The 19,977-nt window shown below is 34.4% G+C and overlaps 3 protein-coding genes across 3 annotated transcripts; all 3 read left to right on the top strand.

Moving 5' to 3' along the window:
• The first annotated feature begins 846 nt into the window (after positions 1-846).
• LOC124828346 (eukaryotic translation initiation factor 4B2-like) lies at positions 847-6,229 on the top strand. Its single transcript, XM_047301612.2, has 3 exons — positions 847-2,349; positions 5,258-5,698; positions 5,864-6,229. Exons 1-3 carry the CDS (start codon positions 1,196-1,198, stop codon positions 5,886-5,888), a joined length of 1,620 nt encoding a protein of 539 aa, XP_047157568.2. The 5' UTR covers positions 847-1,195; the 3' UTR covers positions 5,889-6,229.
• A 3,724-nt stretch (positions 6,230-9,953) lies between these two features.
• LOC124828353 (GDSL esterase/lipase At3g26430-like) lies at positions 9,954-12,590 on the top strand. The gene is made up of 5 exons (XM_047301626.2): positions 9,954-10,268; positions 10,348-10,557; positions 11,336-11,505; positions 11,770-12,040; positions 12,132-12,590. Exons 1-5 carry the CDS (start codon positions 10,028-10,030, stop codon positions 12,404-12,406), a joined length of 1,167 nt encoding a protein of 388 aa, XP_047157582.2. The 5' UTR covers positions 9,954-10,027; the 3' UTR covers positions 12,407-12,590.
• Positions 12,591-14,410: 1,820 nt separating this feature from the next.
• CSK (chloroplast sensor kinase) lies at positions 14,411-19,977 on the top strand. Its single transcript, XM_047301616.2, has 9 exons — positions 14,411-14,877; positions 15,133-15,297; positions 15,407-15,727; positions 16,088-16,153; positions 16,229-16,297; positions 17,043-17,135; positions 18,068-18,294; positions 18,819-19,092; positions 19,417-19,977. Exons 1-9 carry the CDS (start codon positions 14,524-14,526, stop codon positions 19,672-19,674), a joined length of 1,827 nt encoding a protein of 608 aa, XP_047157572.2. The 5' UTR covers positions 14,411-14,523; the 3' UTR covers positions 19,675-19,977.

Raw genomic sequence — 19,977 nt, 5'->3', positions numbered from 1 at the left:
TTTGGAAAAAAGTGTTTCTGAAATAAATTTTGGAAGAAGATGATGCAGCTACCTAGTCTTAGGATTCTTTTTACCGTCTTCTCTATTTTGAAATAGTAAAATTTTAAATTTATGGTCAATTTTGGATGACCGATAAACTTATAACTATACCGAAAAACTTACAAGTATATTTACATCCTTAAACTATTCTGTTATGTCATAATGTTTATCATTCGATATTATATAGTTATATATATAATTATTGGGATGTTACGTTTCTTAATCTCCTTATTAATAAAAACAATTTATGTTATTTTAAAATAAATATTATTTATCTGAATACGAATCTTATCTTTCAAAAGATTGATACCTTTTGAAATTTAAAAGGTTGATACCATTTTAAATGAAAAAAAAGAAACCGCTTATTACATCTCTGCAAAATGAGATGTGAAAAAGTAATTTAAAATGAAAGCATATGATAAAAAGAGTAATATTATTCATTTGGTTGTGAAAAAATATTATCTCTATAATTCTTTCATCTAAATAAAAAGTTAGGTAAAATTTTACTCTAAAGATAAAATTGTCTAATGAAAAAGTGATCAAATCTTAACAAGTAAGATAGACGAGTATCACGAGAAAGAAAGTAAAAAAAATTAAAATGAAGTGCAATTTCTAAAATTGATCTATCTAAATTAATATATGAATATTATAAAAATTATCAGATATTCTGTATAAATTAAGAGTATATTGTATTTGATTTAAATTGAAGATATAATAATATTGAGAAATATGAGGCATGTGCGTATTGATTTAAAATTAAAAATAGTAAAATAGGTGGACTGAAAAATGGCCAAAAATAAAGAGTAACGAAAAAGAAGGTGGGTAACACGACGACGCATTGCTCTAGGCCATGAAAAATGCCCAATGGTACTTTCCCAATTGGAAGGAAAGCATGAACCCCTGATCCGCGCGTGACGAAATCCCAAAGGCACGCGCACACGCTCCCAAACCAAACAAACACAAACGCACGCTAATGTTGGCCTCCATCATCCTTCTCACTCCCCATCAACGCATTCGACGCTCTCCTAATCCTCTTCCGCTTCCTCTTCTTTGCATGTTATCGGAGCTCCGGCTCCACTAGCGGAGCCCCGGCTTCAGTTCAAACCCAACCACAAACCTATCCACAACTCCATTCTCTCTTTCTCGAGATCTCAAAATGTCCAAACCCTGGGGCAACATCGGAGCATGGGCCGCCGATTCCGAGCGGGCCGAGGCCGAGGAGCGCGAGGCCCAGGCTGCGGCCGCGGCCGCCGAGACCCAAAACTTCCCCAGCCTCAAGGAGGCCGTCAGCTCCAAGCCCAAAAAGAAGAAGGGTACAACCATCCCGCTCTCTCAGTTCAACCAGGGCGGCTTTCCCTCCGCCGGCGAGCACCAGGGCCTCACACGCGACGAGATGTTGGCGCTTCCCACCGGTCCCAAGGAACGGTCCCCCGAGGAAATGCAGTTCAACCGCCTCGGCGGCGGTTTCTCCTCATACGACCGCTCCGCCGGTCGCTCTCGCGACCGCGACGGCGGAAACAACGAAGGCTCCTGGGGCGGTGGCGGGAGAAGATCCTATGGCGGATTCGACGAGGAACGCAGGGGTCCGAATCCTAGGGTTTCGGAACTCGATCAGCCTTCCAGGGCTGATGAGGTGGACAATTGGGCCTCCGTGAAGAAATCTGTCCCCGCGTTTGATTCTGGTCGTCAGAATCGCTATGGGGGAGGCGGCGGCGGTTTTGGTGGTGGAGGTGGTGGTTTTGGTGGCGGCGGTGGCGGTGGTTTTGGTGGTGCGTCTAGGGCTGATGGTGTGGATAATTGGGCGGTTGGTAAGAAGGCTGCTCCTGTTAGATCTTCCAATTTTGGTTCAGGTTTTCGTGATTCGGGCGTGGAACCGGATCGTTGGTCGAGAGGTGGTCCGTCGCGTGAGACGGAGCGGACGGAGCGGCCGAGGCTGGTATTAGATCCGCCGAGGGGCGATGGTTCGGTGAATGATGCTTCTGTGAAGGCGACAAACAAGGGCAATCCTTTCGGCGCGGCGAGGCCCAGGGAGGAGGTGTTGGCTGAGAAGGGATTGGACTGGAAGAAGATGGATTCAGAGATTGAGGCGAAGAAAACGAGCCGGCCCACGAGTTCTCACTCCAGCAGGCCTTCCAGTGCTCAGTCCAATCGCTCTGAGGGTCCCGCGTTGCAGGGGGTCGATGCTGTGCCGAAATCGAGGCCCAAGTTGAATCCGTTTGGGGATGCCAAGCCTCGGGAGATTCTGTTGGGTGAGCGAGGCATGGATTGGAGGAAAATTGATCTTGATTTGGAGCATCGCTCTGTTGACAGGTTTTCTTTTGTTTCTTGGTTAATTTATACTTTTTTGCATCCATTTGTTCTTTGATCCATTGTCTCAACTTCTAAATGTTGTCGTGCTTTTACTTGTGATTGATAATGGTCTTAGATCGGTCTCTATGTTTTTGTTTGGTCTGTCTGGTGGTCATCCATGATTTTCATGCATTATTCAACAGTTGCAAGTAACTATCAAAAATAGGTTTTGTCCCCATGGTGCAACAAGGACCACCAATGTGTTTTTGTTGTGCTTGTTGTGGGGTGAGTTGATTTGTATTTTGGCAGCATTTACAGATTAGGCAAATCGTATGGGCTAATATTCAGGTAAGTTTTTTAACTGTATTTTATCATGTTTTTGTGTAAAAACGGTCAGCCTTTATGGTTTTTAAATTTAGCATTAGTTGTGCAGGATGGGCTATCTTGCTCAACGATTCTTCATTATTCCCCAAAATTTTTTATGTTGAGATGGTAATTTTTAATAGGATATCTTTCGTTTATGGCACTAAATGTAGGTGACTATTGTTTTTAACTATTATGTCCACATCTCATTTTTTAAGAGTGATGACTGATATTTTTTTATCAAAATATTTGACCTAATTTGTCTGCTAACTGGCTCATTGGAGAGGTTGTCAAGGCTGAATATACTTTTCAGATAGGTTGTATATTGTGGTGAAAATACTAATATAAATTCTTACCACATTACCATGTGGCAATGTGGTCAACATTAAGAGCTGTGCCTGTTGTTTGGTGTTTTCTGGATGTGTTGTTCTTTCTTCTTCATTTTCTGTTCTGTGTTGGAAGTGTTCTGCTTAGAACTTGAAATATTCTGTTCCTTTTTTCTTGTCTATATTATTTTTAGTCTACTATACTTATTTGTACATGATTAGCTTTTGTGGGTTGAGTTGTGATCCCTGATTTTTACAATATTTTGTTCTCCCTATTGGTCCAATTGCAATCCTTGAGTTTGACTACAATGCCATGTGCGTTTGGGTGGGCTTTAGACTATAGAATATAAGTTGATAGTGTTTTTATTAAACCAATTTTTCAGACTGGAGTACAAAATTCTTACTGTTATTTTTTCATTTAAATTTCACATATCCAGACAAAAATGATTGTTTTATCTAAATATTGAACATAAATCTAAATATTGAAGGGAATACTAACGGGCTCATTTCTGGCCAAATTAATCAACACAAGTGCACAACCTAAACAAGCATAGCTTGCAACTTAAAGGTGGCTGTAATGAAAGTGTGTGCTTTTAGCTGTTCAAATGTATCACTTTGATTTATTGTTCACACCCATGCAGTTATTTAAATATCTAACTTTTGGTTGAGTACATGGCTCCCAAACAGCAGGCAATTGCGAGCACTTTGGTTTGGGAAAATTTATTGTTTGGTAAAAGCAATGAATTGCCTGTAGTGTACAGAGAAAGAAATCTAGAACTTTATTTCATTTGTGCCATACATTGGCATTGAATATTTTATGATGGCATTGAATGATGGGTGTTATAGTTACTAGGGAATGAAATCAATATAACGGAGGTGAGGATGTTGCCTGCATAAATAGGCACGCTAAGCAATCTAAGGTCAAGAATGATAAATTGATAACATCAAAGAGACAGTTGTGGTAGCACCTACTTTAGAAAAATTGGTAGAATCTTGTGCTAGGTTGTTTGGGCATGCGTGGAAAAGTCTTAAAGAAGGCCTGGTTAGGAGAGTACATTTGATTAGGGGAGTCTAATCACCAGAAAGTAAAGGAAAGTGAGATAAACTATACGAGAAACCATTAAGAGGGATTTAGAGGTCAATGGTATGTTTATGAAGACATGATTTACCATAGAACATTATTATTTTATCAATGTAACTGTTGCACATAGTGGGGAAAAAAAGGCTTGATTAGTGTAGTATTAAGCTCTAGTTATGGAGAGTTGAGATTGTACTTGCAGTACTAGTACTTATTCAAGTTATTAGTATAAATTTTGTATCATACTTTCATTTGGTTACTACTAAATTTTTTTTCCAGTCTCTACTATCACGTACTTCATAATTCTGACGTGATTCATCATACTTATTGATAATGATCTGTCCTCTGCTGAGCTTGTAAAAATTATATTTTCTAAACTATTCATGTTTCTTTTAAGTTTCTGATTATGGTTGTGAGAAAGGCGTTTCCTAAACACAGCTGAATCTCTGTTTGGGGCTTTGGGGTATTTATTCTTTTACCTGGAGATTGGAATTTGATGTTCTTTTTTCTGCCATAAAGTATTTTGATTACTTGGTGGTATGAGAGTCCTTTGTTTAGGTATTAGTTTGTATGTCAAGGGAGACCCTTAAAGTAGAAAATCAAAGGCGTCTAGTAGCTGTCTACGTAGGACATGGTCAGTAGTTTGATATTCATGTCTAGTAGCCTAAATTCTTCAACTGAATTGACTTGTATTAATTTTCGTTTTCCCGTGATTTTGCTATTTGTAACAAGCTTAAGTGGATAAGCTTGGAGGGAGAGTGTTAGAGTATTAGGATTAATTAGTTTCAGTGTTATTTGCCTTGGGCTTGTAGTTGTATCAAGTACAAGACACATTTTTTTAGTACAAGTAGAAGTAGATTGTGGTATTGTCTTGCAGCTATTTATCAATTTCAGTATATTAGTTATCTTTGTATCAACTTTTTCTTTTCCCTTATCTAAAGCTTGTAATTCCGAGGGTTGGATTGCTAGTAGGTAGTGTAGTTGTTCTATATCATTTACTAGTCTGGCATCTTTCAGGACATGTCTTAAATCTCATTCTTCTATATCATTTATTATGCACAGCGTTCCTACATAATTGTGTAACTACTTAGGTCATCCTCTATGTGTGAGTTGTCTTTGAAATATTCAATTTACCTTGTTGACTCATGCATTAACATTTCAGGCCTGAGACAATGGAGGAAAAATTGTTAAAAGAAGAAATTGATAATTTGAAGAAGGAACTTGAGAAAGAGTCTCCAATAAATTCGAACAAGGAATCTGAGGGTGAAGCTGGTATAGACCAAACCAGTACATATGAAATATTACAACAGAAAGAAAAGGAGCTGGAAGCTCTTGTCCGTGATTTGGATGATAAAGTACGGTTTGGACAGAAAGCCGTTGAGAGGCCAGGTTCATCAGCAGGAAGATCTTCTGGTTTTTCTGATAGGCCACCTTCTAGATCTGGTTCATTTGAGGATTCTAGAAGCGTAGATTATACAGATAGACCACGATCTCGTGGTACAGCAGGTACAGGAGATGTGTGGACCCGTCCTAGTGATGACAGAAGACAGTTTCAAGGTAGTCGGGAAAGGGGGTGGTTTTCTGGCAGCAGAGATTTGAATAGGTGAGAAATATACAATTCAGTATTTGCACTGTTATCTCACAATTCTTAGCGCCTCTGATAATAGTTTGCTCACTTTGGTTGTTATGTGGCTTTTAATTCAATTTTGTTTCTTGTATTTTAAATGTTGGGAAGTATTTGAGAATGGTTATATTTGTTGTCTGACAGGTCAAATTCAAGAGAGCGTTGGTGAACAGCAGTTTTGAGTGGATTAAGAGTTATCTTCAACTTTTGATGACCAGAACCTAATACTATTTTATTACTTGTCTTTTCTAATCGTTTTGTTCATTTTACTCCAGGCATTTGGAGCAACAATCATTGAGTACTGGCACAAACTTTTGCCTAATCTGTTATTGCATCTCGAAACATTGTAAATTTCTTTTTCCTCTTTCTGGTAATTTTTTGGGTGTCTGGATGAAGGCAGAAAGCCTGTAATTTTATTAGGACTAAATTTTTATCGAGGATTATTGAACTTCCTAGTTAATGTTAATGTGATATTGTTCAGATATTAAATTATATTCCTTCAATTTTGCATCTGCACCATTGCCAAGTTTCAACCCGCTTTCCTCTCTACCTGTGAAGGGTGGTCAGAATTTAGCATTGTAAATTTGCTGGCAGACCCATTATTTATGTTTGCAAGCTTCTTTGAGAAGCGTTTATCGGCTATTTATTTTTTAAAAACATTTTAAATTATTTTTGGTGAGATAATGTAAATAAAGAATAATAGAAACTCTTGAAATTTTTTATTATTTAAAATTGTCTTTTTTCGAGTTAGGTAAGAAAATATTTGAAATTTATCGTCTTTCTCTCTTCTTTCTTCCTTTTTCTCTTTTCTTTTAATTGGTATTTCTACCCTTTCTTTTCGTATGCTCTTCATTCTCTTCTCTACTCCCTCTCTCTTTATTTATTTATTTCCCTTCTCTTTCTATATATATATATATATATATATATATATATATATATATATATATATATATATATATATATACACACACACACACACACGGTGTTACAGTTCATATTTTTTAATCACTAAACAATATTTACTCTAGTTATTGAATATTTAATATCAATTCGTTTTATTTTTACAATGTCAGTTTTAAAATTAAAAAAACTAAATATATAAGCGTATATCAGAAATGAAATTACTCTACTTAATCTTAAAAATTAATATTTAAGAATTTTGAACTTATTTAACCAATCTTTTAAACGATGAAGGGAATTTAAATCAAATCATTTAGGTTTCAATCTTTTCAATTTTTTGAAATTTTAAATTTTGCTTTCAATTATTTTTTTGATGTCATTTTAGCTCAAGTGAATAGTGCTTTCTCGTTTAGATCTCCTGAATCTGATTTCACAATCTTTAGAAAAAGAAGTTTCAAAGAGTTCTATAGCTCATAATAAATGTAGTCTCGGTGTTGCAGAGGATTCTTCCTCCATGTGTTACATTTTTCTTCGTGCATCTCCAAAATTTTCTAAATACCTTGAATATTGGCTAGAGTAAAATCTTAATTTTTTTTTCTCTTTTTATATTTGATCTTGAAGCACTTACCCCTCACAATTTTACTCGCACGTAATTTCTTTCGCTCATTCCTCATGCACCAATCTTACACCCCATAATTTGTGTTGTTTTTTTTTCACACTCTTCATCCCACAACCTCGTTCCCTTTCATTCCTCCATTATATTCCTTTTCATCTTCTTTGTTTACACATTCATCAAGAAAGTTTCCATTTCTTTATATTTTTTAATTTTCTTATTTGAGGTCTTTTGCGGTAGAAATCCATTTTGATCATGAGATCTATGTAGGTAGGTGATTACTGAATTTTGAAATTTGATTTAGGATATTATCAGATTTCAAAATCTGGTTTAGATTAGTATCAATCAGATTTTGAAATTCGATTAAGAAAAATACTGAATTTTGAAATTTGGTGTATGAAATGTTACAAATTTGGAAAAGGTACTGAATTTTGAAATTCAGTTAAGTAGTGTATTGGATTTTAAAATTCGGTTAAGTAGTGTATCGGATTTTGAAATGTGATTAAGTAGTGTATCAGATTTTGAAATTCGATTAAGGAGTCTATTGGATTTTGAAATTTAGTTAAGTAGTCTGCTAAATTTTGAAATTCGATTAAGTATTCCACATGATTTTGAAACCTAGTTAGTAGCCTACTTTGTTTTGAAATTCGATTGTAGACTATCAAATTTCAAAATCTAGTTATTTATTTTATCGAACTTCGAAAGTTGGTATATATAATTTCTTTTAATTTATTTTTAAGGGCTTATGATCTTGTTAGTTTTTCTTTATGTATATTGCTATTAATGTTTTCTTTTTTTGAATTTGATTATTATAAAAATGGAAAGAACCTGATGTGCCTCAACATATTGGCTAAGAATTTTACACATGGTGAAGCTAGAAGGTGATATATGACATTTGCTCGAGGTCGTAATGGTGAAGCTAGTGAAACTGCAAGATTAATTGATCGTGATGTTGATGAGCAGTAAGATGATGTTATTGAGCAACACAAAGATGTTGTTCACCAAGAAAATGAAGTGGTTGGATATCCTATAGGTCTACATGACACTTTTTTGCTAACTAGTTATGTTGATCACGTTGCATATGCATTATAGGAAGGTTGAGTTAGTAATGATTTTTTTTGTTAATAAGTTTTTTAAATTTTATATGTAATTATTATGTGTAGGATCGAGAGAGATAAGTTGGTCTCTCATGGAAAAAATTAAATAAATTTAGAGCATGTCATCTCGTTGTTTAAAATTATGTGTTGAATTCTTGTTTAATGTCTCAATGTGATATTTCGTACGTTTACATTGATAAAGGATAGATATTGGCATTTATTGATAAATGACATAGAGGGACAAACACTTTTCATGTCCCTGTGAGATGATTGTCACACTAGATGATGTGTCCATGCTGGTACATCTGCTTATAGTGAGACATTTGTTTGAATGAACCCCTAGACTTTGGAACAACTTTTTAAATTCTCATGGATCTTTTTGGACGTGGATCGTATAAGGACTACATTTGAGCTTAGACAATGTCGTGGTCCACATGTAAGACTGAATTGGTTAAGAGACGTATATCATGATTGTTGTGAGTACCAATTATGAGAGTATGCCGTATGGACCTATTTGTTGCATTTTGTTCCATGCACCATTTTTGTGGATAAGAACGTCACATACATCCTTGTATCCTACTTGTTTCTCTTTAGAGATATGCAATCATATGACAAATATGCTTGGGAAGTTGCTACACTTGGCCTCTTGTACGAAGAACTTGAAAATGCTATCTTTAAAAGACTAATGTGACATTATAAATAGCTTGTGAGACATTCAAAAAACATGCCTCAACAATAGAAGAGGTCTTAGTGTACACCACAGGAAAAAATACACCCAGGAGAGTTATAAATATAACACATTATCATGCTTTAACTACACAAAGAAAACTCATGACAAAAATTATATCACATTCTTGTGGTCATAAACAAATATATATTCACTTTTGACTATTTTGAGTCACATGCATGGACTTGAGTTACATGGAACATCAAAACAATACACTCGTTCAAAAGTAAGAAAAAGTAAACTTATATTATTTTTAATTTTGATTGGTTTAGAGCTCTCTACAAAGATTTCTAAAATGTCTCTAAATTTTAAACAAATGAAAAATGAGATAAAAGATATAGATAAAAGACAAAGAAAGATTTTAAAAAAGATTTTAGAAAGATAGTAACTTTTATAAAATAAACATCAATTAGTAAAAAAATTATTTACAATATATAATGTTTAAAATAATAAAATATCACCTTTTAAAAATTATTATTATTATTTTTTATTTTCTTAATGTTTATGGAGTTTAATAATCAAGTTAGCATGTACATCTTCAATTTAATCTGTTTACATAAACTCAAACATAATGTTGAAGGATACATAACTAAGAATAGTAATATTTCATTATAATTAGTTAAATAAACATAAAACTCTCTAATTATTTTAATTAATAATCCTTAATCTTCTTATAATTTTTAATATAATGGTATTAAACTACTTTACTTTATTTATAATTTTACTTTTTTATTTTTCTTTTCAATTTTTATATTCCAAAACTTATTTTTGTCTATTAAACTTTTAGTCATTTAATGTTTTTAAATAAAAAAAGAAAACCACTTTATTGAAATATAAAGAAAGAAGATACATTTATTTATTCTATTAAAAATAGAAGAGAGGTTACAGCATCATTTTATAATGGAAAAACAGTTAAATATAAAAATGTGAGGGGGTCTCTTAGTTTAAATTCTTCAAAAACCACAAAAACCATGTCCGAGAATATGTTACAATTTGTGAGATGGCTTGTGATTTCAACAACACTGATGCAGAGTAATGTAATTTGTGGAAGAGAAAGCAATTTCAGAGCAATTTTCAACTTCGGAGACTCCAATTCTGACACCGGCGGTCTCTCGGCGGCGTTCGGACAAGCTCCTCCTCCCAACGGAATCACGTTTTTCCACTCTCCAAAAGGACGATTCTCCGATGGCCGCCTCATAATCGATTTTATAGGTAATACAAAGTAGCTATTAGATCAGTTCTTTACTGAAGCATCACCGCATAAACCTTTGATAAAAATGAATTTGAACAGCGAAGAGCTTGGGCTTGCCTTATCTCAGTGCTTACTTGGACTCGGTGGGGTCCAATTTCAGCCACGGAGCGAACTTCGCCACCGCGGGATCCACCGTCAGACCTCAGAACACAACTAAGTCTCAGAGCGGATACAGTCCCATTTCCCTAGATGTGCAGTTCGTGCAATTCTCCGATTTCAAAACCAGATCCAAATTGGTTCGCCAACAAGGTATTACACACACTTCAACATCCTGCATATGCAATTGTAAATTCAAATCCCAATATCACAAATTAGCTCCAAAGTTGTCTTTATTCAAATTGAAACTCCTAATTTTTTTTCAAACTTCTTTTGTACCAACATTTAATAATTATCGTAACATATTACTCTTTAATTAAAGACGTGGGAATATAGTGGGTAGGGATAGTAAAATATCTATAAATACGTGATTGTGTAATTAACATATCACAAATTAAAAATAGTATAATTAATAAGTGTTAAACCTAAATTAGTATATTTTTAAATATTGATGTAAAAACTAAAAAAAATATGTAGATGTACTGATTTCAATATAGACAGAGTATACTGAGACTCTTGGTACTTTTTTAAACATGTTTTGGTTGGTAAAAAAACTGATCGAATTTTAGCTTATCAGGTTGGTCTAATGGTTTGTAAAAAGTTAATTTTTTTTTATTTTATAATTGTCGTTGTACATAATTTTTTTCAAGATTCCCGATAATTTGTAAATTAAATCCATATATTTGGCAAAATTCACCGAGTTTCTTCTGATGAGAAAAATAGATAAATTGTGGCGAATATATAGTGTGGCAGGAACATTTTCTAATAACTATAATGTCTCCTTGGAAAAGGCTTGGGTTGGATTTGTACTCCTTCTGGTAAACTTTTCCTTCTTCCTTGGCTTTGTTCAACTGAAGGGAGAAAATTAGTGATTAAAATGGAACAAACTAAAAAAGGATGCTAAATGATAAACTATTTTAATGTGGTACAGGAGGGGTGTTTAAGGAGTTATTGCCCAAGGAGGAGTATTTTTCTGAGGCTCTATATACCTTTGATATTGGCCAAAATGATATCACAGCTGGCTACAAACTCAACTTGACCACAGAACAAGTCAAGGCCTATATTCCTGATGTATTGGGCCAGTTCACCAGAGTTATAAAGGTCAGTTATATATTTAACCTTTGTTTTTGGGATTCTCTAACTTTTCAAAGAGAGGATTAGCGTAATGCAAAAAGAGTGTGAGTGTGTAAGAATATAAATAGCCAAGAGTGTTTGTAAAATTTAAGAAATGTTGTGATTTATTTTTCTTTTATAGAAATCCAGAGAGTTCTGTTCAGACATCTCTTGTTATAATTTACTTTGATAATTTCATGTGGTGTATGAAATTTACTGAACCAATGTGTTTTGGATAATCAAATGAAGTAGGGTGTGTATGAGGAAGGTGGGAGGTCGTTTTGGATACACAACACAGGCCCGTTGGGATGCTTGCCATACATGCTGGATCGCTATCCCATGAGCCCAGCCCAAATGGACGAGTTTGGGTGTGCCAAACCATTCAATGAGGTGGCCCAATATTTTAATAAAAGATTAAAAGAAACTGTTGGGAAACTGAGGGAAGAATTGCCAGAGGCTAAAATCACCTATGTTGATGTGTATAGGGTGAAGTACACCCTCATCAGCCATGCTAAAAAATATGGTATGGCTTTTAATTTCTCTTTCATCGTTGTTGCCTATTTGAAGTTGGAAAATGCAGTGAAATAATAGTGTAGAATTTTTGGAATGAAAAGGTTTTGAGAAGGGGGTGATAGCATGCTGTGGACATGGTGGGAAATACAACTTCAATAATAGAGAGAGATGTGGAGCAAGCAAGAGAAAGAATGGGAGAGAGGTTGTGATAGCCAAATCTTGCAAAGATCCAAGTGTGAGGATCATTTGGGATGGAATCCATTACACCGAAGCTGCTAATAATTGGATCTTTCTGCAGATAGTCAATGGCTCATTTTCAGATCCACCTACATCATTAGGAGTTACAAATTCACGTTCTTGGAAGACTGAATTTTGATCTCTGTGCCTCAACTACCAGGTTTTACCAAGTGTTTGATGAATCGTGTTCACAAAGTTTATTCATCATTCATTGATATATATTTTTTACCAGAGTTTAACATGTTAATTATGATTGAGTTAGAGCCCTGCAAAATATTCTTGATTCTTGATTCAAATCTATTAAAAGACTGCAAAACTAAGCACATCTAGTAGAGAAATATGTTACATACAAAATAATATCCATAAAAATGTTTGAATTTTATTCCTTATATTTATTTTGTATGTTAAACTGGTGTCAACAAAACCTGCAAGTATTTGAATGTAGCTTGCAAAAAAAATAATGTACATACTTCATGAATTACACACAGGGAATATAATTTAAGTCTAAACAAATAAAAGAATTTCAGCTAAAAGTAATATCATTTGAAGTTAGTTAGCTAATTTTTTTACTATATTTGACATTTTTTCCAGATAAAAATAAATTTCACACCAAACATCAGATGAATTCAAAGTTACAGTATACTTTTTTTTCAACTTCAACTTCTTAATTAAGATTCAAATACAATTTAGTATCTTTTTTATAGTCTTGCGAATTGTATTATAAGTTGATCTTCCTATATTTCTTGTTGGTGTATTGATGGTAATATACTTGTACTTTATAGACATATTCATGACATATTAATGACTAGGATGGATTTATACTGATTATGCAGTTTATTATAATGTTATGAATTGCTTTGATAAGGGATTTGTCGTCAAATAAACTTGACATGCCAATCTCTTATTAATTTGATAATTCGATTGATAAGGCTAAGTTTTATTTTTCAATCCACTTTTATAGTATAACATTAAAACTTAAATTACAATACTTACAGATGAAATTGTAATGATTAATTATAATGAAATAATTATTAATTATAAAAACCATTAATTAATCACTTTTTTTAAATATTTATAATAGTAATAATAATAATAATAAATAACAATAATAACTGATAAGACGGGTCAAAATTTTCAAAGTGCGATCCCTTTGTTGTTGTGAATATTGTTTGGTTTCATATATTTTTTTATATTATTTTACCTAATAGTGTTTAATAAAGTAAGCAAATTTTAATTTATTTAATGGTAACAATTTTTTTACACAATTAATTTATTTTAAAAAATATTTTAAGCTAATTAAAATGGTAATCATCATCGCGAAAAGCCTACCCATATGTTTAGAATAAGCAATTAACTACTTCTAAATATTTACTCTCTGTAAACAGCATTTCACAATTTCTAGAAAATTTAAATACATAAATGTAAAGTATTTTTATTTTAAACTATTTAATAATTAAATATTTTATTTGAGTGAAAATTGAAATTTATTAAAAATTGTATTATCTTATTTTTAAAATATCTCCGTTCTTGTTCTAATCACTTATATTAATAGAATTTGAACCTTTGTTATGATTTGTTCTTAAAGATGAAAAAATAAAAAAATATTTCAACGTTTTTTACCTCAATTTTTAAACGAAATTATTAAGTTTACTAGAACATTCTCTATTAGAATAAAGATATTTTATTATCATAATTTAAAATTACCATCTGAGTTTTCAATGATGAACAAAACTGTTTTTGTAATAAAAATTTCTTGAAAATTTTACAATTGAATAAAAGAAAATTTCTTGATTAACATTTGAGGTTATCTAAGACGATGTTAATTACAATTCTATTAGTTAGATTATTTTTTTTGAAGTCTTTCATCACAATCTATTTTTTCTTTGCTAAATTTTCGGTTTTTAAATTAACTTTGAGTAACATTAACTCTTCCTATTATACGACTGAAAAAAAAAAGTTTGATATTACCCAAGAAGACGCCACTGAAGTTAATGAAGAAAATGTTGACTAATGTAAGTTAAACGATCACTGACCAAAAAAATATTCTTTGTTTAAGTATTTTCCCTCAACGCCCTTCATCGTTCAGTGGTCAACATTGGAACAACAGATAAATACTAATAATAAAAATATGAAGAAAAAGAAGAGTAAATTAATAAGAAAAAAAGCTATAAGTTCTTTTTGCTGAAGGATGAAGAATCCAATCAAGTAGAAGTAGAAGGTTGATTTTGGTGTTGCAAAGTAATCGATCAAAGGGAAATGCTTGTCTGTGCAGCGAGCTCAGGTGTGACTCACACTCCTCCACACTCTTCGCTCAGCTTCTGCTATTCCAACGCCAAATCCCACCGAATTTTCTCCAATTCCGTCAGCCTCCCTATCACGCACAACGACAACCCTACCTCCGATTCCGATGACGCCCTCCGCCTCACCGTGCCTTCTGCCGCCGCTGTTGCCTCCGCCATTCGCAAGGCCTCCACCTCCCCCGTCCAGTTCACCCAGACCCTCCAGACCGATCGCCAAACCGGACTCGTGCTTCCCAGCACTGACTTCCATCGACTCTGTCTCCACCAGCTTCACCTCTTTCGCAGGATCGTTCCCGAAGCCCTACTCTCGGTTGCTCCTCTCTTTCTATAATAACCTGCGTCGTTCGTTTGTTGGGTTCAATTATGAGTTCAATTTCATGCATCAACTTGATGGACCGTTGATTACTACGATAGGGACTGAATTTGTTTTTCTGTAATATTCACGGCTGTTATTTGCAAATTTAGAAACTAAGTTGGCTGTTTCTAAGTAAGGATTACATTTTTTGTTTGTTTAAACTTGAACTGAGTTATGTGATTAGGGAGATATGTTGTTTTTGGTGTTCAGGTGTATGTTAGACCAGCTGGTAGTTATGTGATGGATCGGTTGGAGCTTCGACGGGTTGCACTGTACCCTGGAGATGCAGAGTCAGAGGGCATTGTCATTCTTGTGGGTCATTTTAGTATTCCTGCGGGCTTGCGTACTGCTGAGGCCACACTTTCCAATTTGCAAGTGTGTATATTATCTTGAGCACACAGTGTGCTTCTGCTTTTGTTCCACTATGCTTGATTATTCTTCTTGGGTAGGATAAATTTAATGCAGTTGTTGATTTTAATTGTAGGTTAATGTTGTCCCTGAATGCAAGGCTGTCGTTCTTCCGATGGTGAAACACCCATTTGTTGTTGGTTTCTTGGTTGCTGAGCTTCCAGTGGTGGAGGAGGAACAGTGTCAGAAAGCTCAAAGTGAGGGTCCAGATATCCACACGTCTGTTGAGGAAGCTTATTCGTTGCCTCCCTTCTTGGATTTAGACAAGAAGTCGAGGGAAATTCAGACCCTTCGGGTCAAGGACGAAAAAGTTGGTATGCGTAACTTCACTTCTGAGCAAAGATCAAATGCTGTCAACATTTCACAGTCTCTTGCTATGGCATATGTGATGGATCAGGTTTATAAGCTGCCGCCTTTGTTTTCCTTTGAACAAAAGAAGAAAATCCATTCATTAACTCATTACTCTTCAAATATGAAATGGTTGAAAGTTTTACAGTCCCCAAATTCTGTGGGATTTCCTGGAAATTTGCATTTCATAACAGTTGCTACTTGTATGTGTGCTTTGATAGTTGTTGCGTTGAAGTTCACAATTATTTTATCTATCAGTAGACTAAGTTACTGTTATGTTGTAGCGTGCAATGCATGTCTTTTAAGTTTATTTCTCTATGGCATTGTTGTATGGGTTCACGACTTTTACAACAATAGCTTTAACTTTTTGTCTGGACCTAAATTTCTCATGGTTATGCTCCTTTTACAGAAAGCAATGTTACTTCAGCAATCAACATGGCAGAATAATGTCAGAATGGGTAATCTGGTTGAGCAAGTATGGGTTATGGACTGTTGTTGCATTCCTTTAATATCTCATTTTCATCTTGATCTAATTTTTCTTTTCTTACAGATCCGTGGTCCACTTTCCAGTATTCAAACCTTAAGTAAAATCCTGTCTGCACAGACAAAGAGAACTCAGGTTTGAAGATTGTCTAAATTGTGCCTGATGAAATGTAAATTCACATACGTTTACATTTCTGTAAGTGGGAACCCAAGTAGCCAGTTGGACGAGGTCCAAGCTGAACCAAGTTTGGGCCAATGGTATGGGTCTGGCCATATGATCCAAACCCATGGATAAAACCCTGTTCTGGCGGGGATCATTTTTCCATTTTTGCGGGGGGTGAGATCAGGTTGTAAAATGTGTACTATGATTGTTATTTTATCTTAAAAATAAAAACTATGTCATTACCATGTTAATTATAAGTCACTTTCTGAAAACTGAGTATTCATACGTTACGTTTACAACAAACTGTTTATTTAAACTAGGTCAATCCATTAGTTGAATTGATATATGATCATGTCTAGTCTGCAATATAAGTGCACACGTATCATAAACTACCATTTTAGGCAGATTTAATATTTTGAGAATCCCTTGTTTGAGCATGCACTTTATGTGTACTGAATGTGCTACCTTTAGTAAGTTGGAGATTGCAGGCTATATTCTTATTCATGAGGCCTTGAATTTAATTCTTTTATTATTTTTATTGCAATAATATGGGAAGTTTTAGATAAAGGAATTACTGAATGAAAATAGATAATTTCAGAAAATTAGTGTGAACATGCTGCAAAACGAAAAAGTGTTCAAACTGAAAGGATATTGAATCGTTGTCCATACCTTATGATTTTTGTAAGTCAAGAATGTCTCATAATTGGTAACTACACAGATTTCATATGACATTGTTGAAGACCTCTTGGTGCAAGGTAATCGGTTGAGGGACGTTCTCCAACAACTACAGGATGCTGTTTATTTGACAAAGGTACTTCTTTCTTTTCTACTTATAATCATGCTAGCATGCAAATACTTTTCATTTACCAATAATCAATTAGTGACTTGATGTTCAATTTACGTTGGAAGATCTTGAGTTTTCATCCCTTTTTGTCTCTTCCTCTATATAATTGTTGCATGCAAAAATGTTCTTATGGGCAAATGTGTCTTGTCACAAAAGAAATAAGGGGATTTGAGTCCTAAGTATTACATTCAAGGGATTAATTCGTGATAACTGAATTCTCTAAAACCTTTTGTTACTCAAACGACAAAAAGGGATTATTACTAGAGAATCAGAAGAGAAAGAAATTAGAAACTTAAATCCTGAAGCACATGAAAGAGTTCAGTGATAAATTGCTTAGGTCTGTGACCTCACTTGCATTCAATTGTGGGATTTCCAATATCAATTGTGAATCCCCTCTTCTAACCTAAATCTGTGGTCTTGAATTGCTTATATTCTTTCCCTTACTGAAATACCAAGTTTGGTCAACTAAGGCACAAAACAAGAAAAGGCTAAGGAATCAAGTTACTTGTTAGTTTAATGATAATAACAGCCAATTGCATTTCAGGAATTGAGGTTTGATCATGCAATAATTCTAAGTGCGTCTTGGATTGAACTTATTTTTGCAGCTGGATAGAATATTTGAAAAAAGAAGTGACGATTTCCTTGAAATTAAGCCCAGTGAAGCATGATTTATTTCTATTTATGCTAGTAGTTTTAGTTCATTATGTATTGTCAGCAGTCTATAATTAACTAATGGCCAATTTCCAAACATGCTAGAAGTACATTTTCTTGAACAAAGTTTGTCTTGACCAGTTTCTTATGGAGAATACTCAGCAAGCATTTTGTAATAAACAAAAAAGGGAAGCAAACCTGTAGAAATTAGTACACCTCTGATGTTAATTTTTTTGTCCTATACGTAGAATAATATAGTGCGCTACAATGAAGAAGCAATCAAGAAAATGAATGGTTCTACCCACATACTTGCTGAATCTGCTAGATCTCAATTGCTAGATAACTCCCCAGGGGATGACGTCTCTTCAAATAAAATGAAAAACTCTAGTGAGTCACTTTCTCTAACTGCTGCTGTCTACGATATAGAGATGCCACTACCACCTTTGGCTCTTGCTCCATTGCAACATGGAATCAGGTGGGTTTCACTCGTTAATAAAAGCTCACGCTTCTTCTTATACTGCCATCACTTACCCCCCATTTTCCTCTCTCTCTTTCTCTCTCTCTCTCTTTCTATATATATGTTTATGTATGTTTGAAGAGTGATCAAATTGTTTTCAGATTAACTTTGTGAGAGTTATTTTTCATTTTCACTCTTGATATTCTCTTAATTTAGTGGTGAAAAATGAACTACTTAGTAGAACTCTTTAGATTAAGAGAAAATTTAAGGTTAATATGAGGAGTAACTCTCTTAAAGTTACTCTTGAAGCGACTTCATCCTCCCCTTCCTCTCTTTCTTTATATATACCCTCTTGATTTTTTTGATTTTCCACTCAACCTAAATAAGCTCTTAACTCTGCACTTTCTTTTTTGCATCAATAATATCTTATATATTTAATTCGTTCATTAGTTTTCAGCTATGCTTTTGGCTTTTAGATATTTTTATTAATTATTTTCTTGTATGCATTTTTTTGCTTATGCTCTTTTGTTAACGTCAGGAAGATCATGCAATGTTTCTGAAGTATTGACAGAATTAGTTGATTCAGTTAGACCACTTGCCCAGAGTCAAAAACGTTTGGTGGAACTAAGTGAACTCTCATCACCTTTGCTAGCTGCTGTAGAAGAACCTGCACTGCGCCAGGCTTTCAGCAATCTTATTGAAGGTGCTTTACTACGGACGAATGTTGGAGGAAAGGTTGAAATTGTATCTACTGCAGCACCAGCTGGTGGCACCCTTGTACTTATTGATGATGATGGTCCTGATATGCACTACATGGTAACTTCAGTTCACTCCCACTCCTGCAGTACTTGCTTGGTTTTCTTTTGAACGAGCTGGAAATTGTTTTATGCACGTAATTTGCAAATTTGAAGCATCTCCATGGGAAACTTGGGAACATTTAGTGCCTTGTGCTTGATCAACGTCTTAGTTTAAGCATATTTATTGTGAGAAAATATTGCAGCATTTTCCCAAGTATAACACTGCACTCGAAGCCCAGTCCTTATTTATATTCAAACAGTTCTTATATCGAGTGTTTAATTGCAAGTGGAATTGAATTTTGTAAAAATAGAAATTAATTGTCGGTTATGAACATGTATGCAGACTCAGATGCACTCACTCACACCTTATGGACAAGAACTGTTGTCTGATGGTATGATTGAGGACAATATGACTTGGAACTTTGTTGCTGGGATGACTGTTGCTCGTGAGATACTAGAAAGCTATGGCTGTGTCGTCCGTATCGTTTCACCTCGGATTAAAGATGCTCCTCTGGGAGCTGGGGGAACACGTCTAGAACTCTGGCTTCCTTCAACTGCAAAATCTGATTTGAGCAGCCACACCCAAGAGGGTATAGCATGAGTTTCAAGTTCTCATCGAAGATAAACACATCCATTCTCAAACAACACTACATTGTAGGACTTGGTGATTACAGGATTGTGAAATTAAGGGGTGGTAAATATTACTAGTTTTTTCTTCGTTATTGCTGAGGATCTATCTCTGTATATAGCTCGTAAAGATTTCTTGTTACAGCGTTACTTTTATGGCTTTGTTGTGTGTCATGTAAACATTTTTTCAACACACTCAAGTGTGTGCATATTACATCACATGAATACTTATTGGGTTTAAAAGAGTCGTTGTATCTGAGCTTCAGCTTTTGTACCA

Source organism: Vigna umbellata, chromosome 1 (assembly GCF_029865625.1).
Source record: "Vigna umbellata cultivar VRB3 chromosome 1, Vumbellata_1.0, whole genome shotgun sequence".
In the NCBI taxonomy this organism is placed as follows: Eukaryota; Viridiplantae; Streptophyta; class Magnoliopsida; order Fabales; family Fabaceae; genus Vigna; species Vigna umbellata.
This window is presented reverse-complemented; position numbering and strand designations above follow the sequence as displayed.

Excerpts from the sequence above, each read along its gene's own strand:
- LOC124828353 (XM_047301626.2), top strand. The coding sequence starts at position 10,028 with ATGTCCGAGAATATGTTACAATTTGTGAGATGGCTTGTGATTTCAACA. Across the intron at positions 10,269-10,347 it reads CCTCATAATCGATTTTATAG|CGAAGAGCTTGGGCTTGCCT; the intron begins GTAATACAAAGT and ends GAATTTGAACAG. Across the intron at positions 11,506-11,769 it reads AGTTCACCAGAGTTATAAAG|GGTGTGTATGAGGAAGGTGG; the intron begins GTCAGTTATATA and ends CAAATGAAGTAG.
- CSK (XM_047301616.2), top strand. The coding sequence starts at position 14,524 with ATGCTTGTCTGTGCAGCGAGCTCAGGTGTGACTCACACTCCTCCACAC. Across the intron at positions 16,154-16,228 it reads TGGGTAATCTGGTTGAGCAA|ATCCGTGGTCCACTTTCCAG; the intron begins GTATGGGTTATG and ends CTTTTCTTACAG. Across the intron at positions 18,295-18,818 it reads CCATTGCAACATGGAATCAG|ATCATGCAATGTTTCTGAAG; the intron begins GTGGGTTTCACT and ends AACGTCAGGAAG.
- LOC124828346 (XM_047301612.2), top strand. The coding sequence starts at position 1,196 with ATGTCCAAACCCTGGGGCAACATCGGAGCATGGGCCGCCGATTCCGAG. Across the intron at positions 2,350-5,257 it reads GAGCATCGCTCTGTTGACAG|GCCTGAGACAATGGAGGAAA; the intron begins GTTTTCTTTTGT and ends TTAACATTTCAG. Across the intron at positions 5,699-5,863 it reads GGCAGCAGAGATTTGAATAG|GTCAAATTCAAGAGAGCGTT; the intron begins GTGAGAAATATA and ends GTTGTCTGACAG.